The 11188-nt window shown below is 44.9% G+C and overlaps 1 protein-coding gene across 1 annotated transcript; it reads left to right on the forward strand.

The window, feature by feature from the left end:
- The first annotated feature begins 8900 nt into the window (after positions 1-8900).
- Positions 8901-9854, forward strand: LOC133367391 (olfactory receptor 11G2-like). The gene has a single exon (XM_061591493.1). It carries the CDS (start codon positions 8901-8903, stop codon positions 9852-9854), a length of 954 nt encoding a protein of 317 aa, XP_061447477.1.
- Positions 9855-11188: the final 1334 nt, after the last annotated feature.

Here is an 11188-nt window from a genome sequence, read left to right on the forward strand (position 1 = left end):
CCACAGAGATCTACCGTAAGCGTTAGCTACATCACAGTCCACTACAGATCTACTCAGAAGTTGGTCCTACTGAATTCAATGACCCTTCCAAGATACTATAAAAGTGCAAGCCTATACATGCTTACTCAGAAATAAACCCCATGTAGTTCAGTTGTACCCATTCCCAGGAAAGTGTGCATAGGATTACAGACTTAATGGTTTTGTTAACAGAAGTTGGGATGGTTCTCCTTTCAAGCTGTTTGGGGATCTCTTCTTGACACTCAACAACATTTTTTGCATCTCTCACCCAAAGCATCTACTAACTGAAAGTCCAGGGTGGTCAGATGAATTTTCATCAGCAGGAGCTGATGATGCTTTCAAAAGGTAACAAGAGAGAAAGAATCATGAGAGGAAGAGGTATTTTAGGACATAATGGTGCTGTTTGCACTGGGGACAGCCTGGAAAGAAATAAGAAATGAAGAAGAAACAAGTGTTGAACATTTTGTTTTACTAATTGTTCTTTCAATGATTTCATATATTCCTGGGTTCAATGGCAGGAGTGATGAGACATTTCACTAGGAGACGTAATGATATTCACAAGAAGATTCACACACCCACACTGAAGGCAATGCTGACAGTGCCTCACTCAAACCAAACTATAAAGTGCATTTGTGGTAGTTACCTATTATACCTCATAGTTGTTATCTAATCAGAAACACAGTTGTTTCTGAAGAATTATCATACATGATCTCAAATGGGAGAAGGAACTGCTGACTGGCTCTCCCCTACCCCTCAGTGGTATGTCTGCTTAACCTTTGCCTTTCAACGGAAAAATAGAGATAGACAGGTTAAGGGTATGCACTGGCCTCAAGATTCACCCTTTATGTATATCTCTGCAATTTAAAAAATTCTGATCTGTTTTCTGAGTTGGTTCCAAACAGCTCTGTAAAAATTAATCACTGCATTGCCCAATCACTATAATGAGGAATCTAAAATTGGCTATAACTGTTTTCCCTTTTGGCCAAAGTGGACAAAATCTAAAAGCACAGGAGCCCTTCTGAGGGGGATTAAGCCTGCCAAATTGCAGATAGATTCTCTAATAAGCAAAAAAAACCCCAAAAAACCCTTGCGGTTTAACAATGTACTTATAGCGACATATATTTCTATCAAATTTCAAAAAAGCAGGGGAATTAGGCGGCTATGGTGAATGCACCAGGGGAGCAGGAGACCTGACCTCCTGTCTGAGATATTGTACTGCCCTACACATTTGTAAAAATGCAAACACAATTTGGTTTGGTCTTTCACAGTCCAAGCCACTTACTGTGTAGCTTGGAAGAATTTGGTAACGTGCCTCTGAGCATATAGTGAGTGATGGCAACACCTGCAATCAGGACTACATTTCCAAAGATGGAGTATTACATTTTTGTATGTTTGTTGGTGCTCTTGCTTTGCTTCTTTCCTGTGTTACTCCTGTTTCTACAGAGCATCTAACCTAGAAAATTATATTACTCTCATTAGTCATCCTAGAAATTTGTCTCAAAATTATTTTTTATTAATTTCAAAGCCTTTTTATTGGGCAATGTTATATGATGGTGAAGACACCTTTTGTGTTTCAAACTGGAGGTTATGTTCTATTTCTGTCTTGGGTGCATCAGTAGTTGAATCTGGAATGGCAGTCTGATATAAAATCAGACTGATTACAATATGTTGCTACTTAAGCAATAAATTTAGCTGTTGGAAAAAATGAACTTGACCTGCCCAAGATACATGTGTTTAGCCTGCTATGTTTAAACCACTCCACTTTCCTCTTCTCCCAGGCATTCTAGCATGTGTTTTTAAACTGCTTTTTTTTTAAAAAAAATGTGTTTTTAAATTTGTATATTTGTTTTTAATTGATGTAAACAGGCCTGAGAGCTTCGGCTATGGGGTGGTATATAAATGTAATAAATAAATAAATACTGAGTACAATGGGATTTACTCATCTGCAATCATGCTTAGGATAGGTGAAACTGACCACAGGGGAGGAGGAGGAGGAGGAGAGGGAGGGAGGTCTGGAGTGGGCAGGGGAGGAGGAGGAAGTTAGAGGGGAGGGGAGGAAGAAGGGAGGAGGAGGGGAAAGGAGACTGGAAGGAGGGGAGGAGGAGGGGGAGGAGAGGGATGGAGAAAGGGGAAGGAGAGGAGAGGGGGAGGGGAAAGGCAGGTCTGATCATTTGCATGTTTATTGAGTTTAGTTTACTCCCGTACACTCATGGTTAGGATAGGTAAAACTGACTATGGAGAAGGAGGAGGAGAGGGGGAGGGGAGGGGAGGGGAGGGGAGAGGGAAGCAGGAAGGAAGAGGAGAGGAGGGGAGGTGGAAGGAGGAGAGTTGAAGGGGAAGGGAGGGGGGAAAGGGGGAGAGAAGGGGCAAAAGGGAGGTGATGGGAGGGAGGAGGAGGAGAGGGCAAGTTTGATCATTTGCATGTTATTGAGTTCAATGGGATTTATTCCCGTACAGTCATGCTTAATATAGGTAAAACTGACCATCAGTCCATCTCTTGTTTGGCCTCAGAGCTTGGATGTAACTCGTTAGAAATAGCGAGTTACTTGTAATTTGTTACTGTTTTGCATAATGAGTGGGTAACTTCGTTACATTTTGTTTGTAATAGAACGAGTGGCAATTTCATTACTTTTGAGCTGCAAATGTAACTTTTCTGCATTACATTTGGACATTACTGGGGGAGAAGCAGGGGAATCATCTGCTGCTGTGATTGGTGGAATGGTGGAGGAAAGACATGTGCCTCATACTAGGCTTCTGCGCAGTTTAGCTCTTCCCTCGTGCTCTATGTTAGGAGGCATGAGGGAGGAAGTGGGGAGCCAGACAGTGCTGGAGGGCAAGGAGGAGGAGAAGGCACAAGCAGCAGAACGGAGGTGAAGAGCTGTGGAGGTGAGTGTATGTGTTACCCTGCACCCCCTCCACTTGCCCTTGCACCCCTCCACTTGCCCTTGCACCCCCTCTGCACCCCCTCTGCTTGCCCTTGCACCCCCTCTGCACCCCTCCACTTGCCCTTGCACCCCCTCTGCACCCCATCTCCTTGCCCTTGCACCCCCTCTGCACCCCCTCTGCACCCCTTGCTTGTGCCTGTCCCCCTGTGCCACTTGCCCTTGCACCCCCTCTGCAGCCCCTCTGCTCGCCATTGCACCCCCTCTGCACCCCTCCGCTTGCCCTTGCATCCCTTCTGCACCCCTCCGCTTGTCATTGCACCCCTCTGCACCCCTCCACTTGCCCTTGCAACCCCTCTGCACCCACTCTGCTTGCCCTCTCACCCCCTTTGCACCCACTCTGCCTGCCCTTGCACCCCCTCTGCACCCCCTCTGCTTGCCCTTGCACCCCCTCTGCACCCCTCCGCTTGCCCTTGCATCCCTTCTGCACCCCTCCACTTGCCATTGCACCCCTCCTCACCCCTCCACTTGCCCTTGCACCCCCCTGCACCCCTCCACTTCCCCTTGCACCCCCATCGCTTGCCCTTGCACACCGTCTGCATCCCCTCCGCTTGTCCTTGCATCCCCTCTGCATCCCTCAGCTTGCCCTTGCACCCTTTCTGCAACCCCTCCGCTTGCCCTTGCACCCCCTCTGCACCTCCTCCGCTTGCCCTTGCACCCCCTCTGCACTTCCTCTGCTTGCCCTTGCAGCCCTTCTGCATCCCCTCCACTTGCCCTTGCACCCCTCTGCACCCCCTCTGCTTGCCCTTGCACCCCCTCAGCACCCCTCCCCTGGCACCCCCTCTGCACCCCTGTTTGTCCTTGCACCCCCACTGCATCCCCTCCACTTGTCCTTGCACCCCCTTTGCATCTCCATAGCTTGTCCTTGCACCCTCTCTGCAACCCCTCCACTTGCCCTTGCACTCCCTCTGCACCCCCTCCGCTTGCCCTTACACCCCCTCTGCACTTCCTCCGCTTGCCCTTGCACCCCTTCTGCACCCCCTCCACTTGCCCTTGCACCCCTCTGCACCCCCTCTGCTTGCCCTTGCACCCCCTCTCCACTCCTCTTCTTGCCCTTGCGCCCCCTCTGCACCCCTCTGTTTGTCCTTGCATCCCCACTGCATCCCCTCCGCTTGTCCTGTCACCCCCTTTGTATCCCCATAGCTTGTCCTTGCACCCTCTCTGCAACCCCTCCACTTGCCCTTCCACCCTCTCTGCACCCCCTCCGCTTGCCCTTGCACCCCCTCTGCACCCCCTCCGCTTGCCCTTGCACCCCTTCTGCACCCTGTCTGCTTGTCCTTGCACCCCCTCTTCACCCCCTCCACTTGTCCTGGCACCCCCTCTGCATCCCCTCCCCTGGCACCCTCCTAGCACCCTCTGCTCGTGCCTGTCCCCCTGTGCCTGTCACCCCCTCGCACCTGCCACGAGGTTGCAGGAGCATCCCAGCGGCTTGAGATCCGGTACCTCTCTGTGTGTGTGTCTGGGGGCCAAGGTGCCCAATCCCCTGAAAAATAATTCCTCTACACACAGTACTTGCACCTGACATGGCTGCCGCCTCCCCCTCATGCCCACTGCGAGGTTGCATGAGCATGCTACTGCTGCCACCGCCTCTCATGCCCTCCCCGAGTTTTACCTGAGAAGTTTTCTCACGTGGCTCTCCCTCTCTCTGGAATATTGTTGGAGGTTTGACTCTGTTTTTAGTTTTTTGTCAGTCTGTTTTATTCCCAGACTGACAAAAATTATTGGGAACTGGCAAGAGACTAGGAGGTAGGTTCAGTCTCACACTTCTGTTTGTGTGTTTTGCTTCAGTTATGTGCCTCTCATAGAGAGACTCTCACTAGGCAGCAAGAGATGACTACCCCAAGCAACTAATTTGGGGCACCATGCAATAAATTATTAGCTATTTTAATTTTTGGTTGTTGTATATTTACTGTCAGGAAGAGGTACTTGTGAGATTTTCTGCCTCAAATGCCAACATAACTTTTCAAGCTATGGTACTATGACCTTGACTTGGGGGCAGGGCACCATTTGTTGTTCTGCTTCAAGTAGCAAAATGTCTTGGGCTGCACCTGCTTGCAGTCATTTCATATACTGGACAACTAACATGGCTTTTTGGTGAAGGGCAAGAGAGAATAAGACTGTTATCTCAAAAACAGTTGTGCTTGAGGAAAAGATGGCAAACATATGGAGAACTGAACTTTTCTGCAATAATATAGACATTTGCATAGGGTATTTTTTTCTACTCATGGAATATTAAATCTTTAAGTCCTAAATCCTTTGTCATCCCCTCCCCCTTGTGCACACCCTTTCCGCTGTCTTTCTCCCTATGCATGTAGGTCAAAATGACAACTGGTGTAGTTTGGGAATTAACAGAATGAGAGCTGAATTACAATTCAAAAAAGAACTTCCCTGCTGGTGTCTGCTACTGATGTGGGGGGCATTTTGTTAGGGAGAAGTGATGAGAGGGGGTAATTTGCTGCTGAAACTTTTTATCTGCAACCCCTTCCCTGGCCACTTTCCCCTAGCTAATGGAGGTCAATAAGGAAAAATATGGGGCAATGCACTGGTAAAGTGGTAGGCATGGAAAACAGCCCCTTCCATCTGCTTCACCTCCCCAAATGCACCCTAGCAAATGCTTTGCACGTTGACAGCACACATTGAGTTGGTTTTCTGATATTTGCTGCTGAAAGTGTAGTTCCATGCTGGGTGCAGCTGGGACGTTCTGAGTTCATATCTTACCACAGCCATGAACTCGCTGGATGACCTTTTGGCCACACCCACACCAGACATTTATGCCACTTTAAGCAGTCATGACTTCCCCCAAAGAATCCTGGCAAGTGTAGTTTGTGACGGGTGCTGAGTTTTATTAGGAGACTCCTATTCTCCTGACAGAGCTCCAATGTCCAAGTGGTTTGTCAGCCCCTCTTCTCAGACAATTCTGTTCTGTGAGGGGAATTGGGGTCTCCTAACAACTCTCAGGACCCTTCACAAATTACACTTCCCAGGATTCTGGGAAATCATGACTGTTTAAAGTGGAATAAATCTCTGGTGTGGATGTAGCCTTAGTGAGTTATTTTTCTTTCCAGCCTGCCCATCATTCATATGGACATTAAAAAAATCTGGACTATTATAAAGGTTAGAATTTTATTTGAAACACATTTCAACACTCTAAAAAGGACTGTCAGTCATTAGAGCAGTATGACATTGGAACCAATGACCTAGGGAAGTGGTGGGCTCTCCAACATTGGAAGCATTCAAGAGGCAGCTGGACAGCCACCTATCAGGTGTGCTTTAACTTGGATTCCTGCATTGAGCAGGGGTGTGGACTCGATGACCTTATAGGTTCCTTCCAACTCTACTGTTCTATAATTTTCTGTTAGCGGAGACATCTCTCTCTCTCTCTCTCTCTCTCTCTCTCTCTCTCTCTCTCTTTCTCTCTCTCTCACTCACTCACTCACTCACACACGCACGCACGCACGCACTCACGCACTCACGCACTCACGCACTCACGCACTCACGCACTCACACAGCCGCTGAGCATTCCATAACAGAGCATGCTCAGTACTCATTTGGGCTGTTTTGGGAGTCATCCCCTTTCTGTTTTCTCTCTCACTTTTTTGTATTCAGCAACACTTGGGGTTCCCTCATGCCCACTAATACTCCTTATTATGTATGATATGGATGGTGATACCATGGCTACATAAGCAACAACACTTCCAGCCTGAGCTTCAGAAACAGAGGGAATGACACTCTGACCAGTTTAAGTGGTTAGTGTTTAAATCTGATTGGAAACTGTTCAATTTGATACAAGGTGGCTATTAAGCATGACCTAAAAGCTGCAATTCCAAGCATACTTACTTGGAAGTAGTTCCCATAGCAGTAAATAGGATTTACTTCTGGGAGTATAGAATCAATCCATAAGAGTCTCCCAGTAGACACCATACATGTAAGCACATGGCTTTTCCCCAAGAATCTTGGGGACTGTAGTTTACTCCTCACAGAGGTATAATTCCCAGCACCCGTAACAAACTACAGTTCCCAGGATTCTTTTTTGGGGTGGTGGTGGAAATGTGCTTCAAATCTATTATGTGTATGCAACTTTGGCGAGATAATAGCTGAAGGTAATCAGCCCCAAATGATAACAAATAATCAGTAGGCATTCCCAAAAGACATTCAAACAGTGGGTAAAAAAAAGTGAGAATTACAGAGGCAAACAAAGAATGCAGTTAAGCAATTAAGTAATCCAAGAGAGAGGAGACACCTTTGTCTCTGCTCTCTTCCTCCTGAGCCATGAGGGCAACTCCCAAACCTGGGTGTTGTGTCTCCAAGTTAGTTAGTTAGTTAGAACTAGGTATGCCTTTCCTATCTACTATGTATTTCTATAAATAAAATAGCTTTTCTTATTTTACTAAGTCTTACGTCTCAGTGATCTCAGTGCAGGGTAAAAGACTGCCACTTAGGTAAACGCACACATTGGCACACACACATCTCAGACTGTTGACAATCTCTGCTTATATCTATACAGATTTACATAACATGCATCACCTGAACTCACATGAGTTACCTTAGATCTTGCAACATTTGCAAATGAGAAGCAGTAGGGTTTTATATTAGTTCTGATTGTCTATTGGGCTATCATAGGGTATGTGTTTTTTGCCTTTTCTATAGCAAAAACTCCAACTTCAGTGGAATTTATGTGATGTGCTCTAATCATTTGAATTTGGCTAATGAATGCTTTATTCTTTCATCAGAACTTTAGCAGTAGTACTAAAATATTAATAAAAAAGGGACAAAGAAAAATACTTTACATACATCATTCAGCTGTATTGCTAATTATAGATATAGATATAGATAAACAGCATTTTGTCAAAGTATGTTTGTCTACATTTTATACCTCCTCCCTGGTTTTCCAAGCTTGGCATGGAATGCTTCTCATACAGAATTAATTTGAAATGCTGCATTATCATCATCATCATCATCATCTTCAAAATAAAAAATAAATGTACTGCCTTCAAGTTGATTCCAACTTATTGTGACCCTATGAATAGGGTTTTCATGAGAGGGAGTGACTGGCCCAAGGTCACCCAGTGAGCTTCATGGCTATGTGGGGATTTGAACCCTTCTACTTCCCCCTATGTGTCTGTGTTTAGCTTTAATATTGTTTTAGGCTACTTAGATGTGAAGCAGCCAAGGCCAGCACCTTGTAGGCGTTTTTTTAAAAAAGTAACTGAAATGTAATTGTAATGATTAAAAAGTAAAGTAATCAGTTACTTTCAGAGCAATTGTAATTGTAACTTGAATTATTACTTTTTTGGCCAAGTAATTGTAACTGTAATTTATTACTTTTTAAAAGTAATCTTCCAAGCTCTGGATATTCCATGTTTATTTTCCTTTGGAGGAGGTCACGGGAGGTGTCATGATACTCTCCAATATTAGCTTTCATATAAAAATATACAGGTTGAACATAGGTCGAAGCATAACCAAAGTCCACAACTCCCATATCTGATCTCTGAGGAGTAAAGAGGCTTTCAGATCCCTAAAGTTCAGCTTTCTATGTTTCTCTCTCTTTGTATCCATCCAAATTGCAGCCTGACCAATTTGTGTCCTTCACAAATATCTGAACTACCTCATTTTTACTTACGAAGGGAAGGCTCCTGGATATATTCAGAGCTAAATTGCCTCAAAGCAATTTTGTGTGTTTATTTTAAGTGTGCTTGTTGGGGTTGCCCTTTTTATATTATTATAATTAATAGTTAAAAAGGATCATAATAGCTTTTGTAAATGATCACTTGTGATCCAAGACATGGGGTGGAAGGAGTACCAAGACTAAAAGACATATCTCCTTAGCCTTTGACTTCCATTAAAACAGATAGCATAGACAGAACTGTAGCGTGTCATTTAATTTATATCTCAGTCCTTATAGTATGTGATAGTGATTCTGTCATGTGATTCCAGATGGAGATGGCCAATGGCAGCACCATCCACGAATTCATTTTGCTGGGATTTGACGTTCAACAGCGGACACGATTCTTGCTCCTTGGCTTTTTCTCCATTCTCTACATGCTCACTTTGGCTGAGAACATCACTATCATCACAGTGGTGTCCCTAGATAACCACTTGGCCCAGCTTCCCATGTACATCCTGCTGAGCAATTTCTCCTGGATGGAGATGTGCTACGTGACCACCACTGTGCCCCGTATGCTCTCTGACCTGATTTCCACTTATGGAATCATCTCCTTCCAGGCCTGTTTCCTCCAGTTCTACTTCTTGTTCTCCCTTGGCTGCACTGAAGGCTTATTCCTTTCAGCCATGGCCTTGGATCGGTACTTGGCCATCTGCCACCCTCTACGCTACCCACAACTCATGACCCAACATTCCTGCTATGCCTTTGTAGGGACATGTTGGGTTGTTGGCTTCTTGTGGTTTTCTATCCCAGTGATTTTGATCTCCAAGTTGTCCTTTTGTGGTCCTAACATTATTGACCACTTTTTGTGTGATCCTGGGCCAATTCTGTCCCTGGCCTGCCCTCCACTCGGAAATGCTACCGTTGTCTTCCAAACATTTCTGTATGTTCTGTTTTCATGCAATGTATTCTTTGTTTTGCTATCATATGGCTTTGTCATTCTCAACCTGATAAAATCTTCAAACGAAGCCAGTCGTAGGAAGGCCTTCTCTACCATCTCTTTCCACATAATGGTGGTGACACTTTTTTATGGCAGTGTGGCAGTGGAGTTCTTTATTCCAGGGGGAGAAAGTCGCTCAGAGGCCACCAAGGCAGTCACGCTGTTCTACACGGCCATCACACCATTTCTTAATCCCCTGATCTACTGTCTGAGAAATGATCAGGTGAAAGAGGCCCTGGGCAGGTTACTCAAGAGAAAGGAAACATTCCTTAGGAGAAAGGTGGCAGTATAATATGGACAGGAGTCAAGAAAACCAAAAACCTCAAAACTGTCAAACACTCAAGTGAAGTCATAAAATTAAAACACTCAGCTACATAAGAGTGCCTCATCTCCTGATTTTTGTTTTGCAATGTTCAGTGAAGATGTTTACCCACAATATACAAAGGGTTGTAATCACTGATTTTTCTATTTTCCTTTATTAGTGATCTTGTTATATTGTGATGTATGTCTTCCCCTTTCTCTTGCTTGTAATTTCAACTTTATTTCAATACAGAAATCCACTTTTTTAAAAAGTAAAACAATGAGAAAGAGAACAAGCCCCAGTGTTTGTCTTCACCCAGTTTGGAGGGCTCAGTACATAAGAAACCCAAGATACTTTAAATTACTAGTTCTCTTCAGCGATCTCCAAGTTCTTCTTTGGATGGAAATCATAACTAGCTTTGAAAGGCAAATCCTCAAGAGCCATCTTTCTTGGATGAAGCTTCAGCTAACCTTTTAAAATAAGGCTTCAAGCTGAGTATGGCACCAGCGGCCAAGCTGTCCAGTCTACACCCTACAATGCAGACTTTTCTCTAGCCACTACCAAACCCAGCTCTGAGCGATGAAGAATGCAGGGACTCTAAATGCTGGGATTTTGTGCACATCCAATCTTTGGCTGGTTGGAGCAGTTTCCTCTGTGCTACTGAGGTACAGAAATATCAGGTGATTACAGAGGGATGAGATGGGCATCTTAGAGGGCTAGGTTTGCTAAGATGCTATTTCTGAAGAATAGCCTGAAAGTTTCCAGTACGTTTTGCTGCTTTGCAGGAGAAATAATAGATTAAAGCAAATTCATATTGTTGATGCCTGCTTGCTTAATAACCATAAGCCAGACTTCGGCAGAAAGAAAGTTGAGATTTGCAGGTGGGGGGGGATCTCTGGTCAGTTTCTGGTAGCCCATCAGTGGCTGCTGGTTGCAGAATTCTGGTAGCCCATAAGTGACTACTGGTTGCAGAATTCTTCTTGGTGCAGAATTCTATTTGCAAAGAATTCTGGATCCAGCAAGACAGTGATATTCTCAGACATTGTGAGCATTGCTTAAAACAGATGACTCACTGCATAACTGTTCAGAGATCCTCAATGAGAACAGTTGCTGCTACGTTAAAAACCCATCAGTAGATGAAGAGGATTTTGAAGAAATAGATCACTTAAGACTGAACTCAGTCTGTCGGGGTCTGTGCCACATTACCAAGTGCTAAAGAAACTTGTTTAACCCTCCCTGTGCCACCAACACAGTAGTTCTGAAGAACTTGTTTCCTTGCAAATTAACAGATAGCAGCCCTAATCTCAGAAATAGCTTCATGTTGG

The sequence above is a fragment of the Rhineura floridana genome, chromosome 11 (assembly GCF_030035675.1).
Source record: "Rhineura floridana isolate rRhiFlo1 chromosome 11, rRhiFlo1.hap2, whole genome shotgun sequence".
Classification (NCBI taxonomy): Eukaryota; Metazoa; Chordata; class Lepidosauria; order Squamata; family Rhineuridae; genus Rhineura; species Rhineura floridana.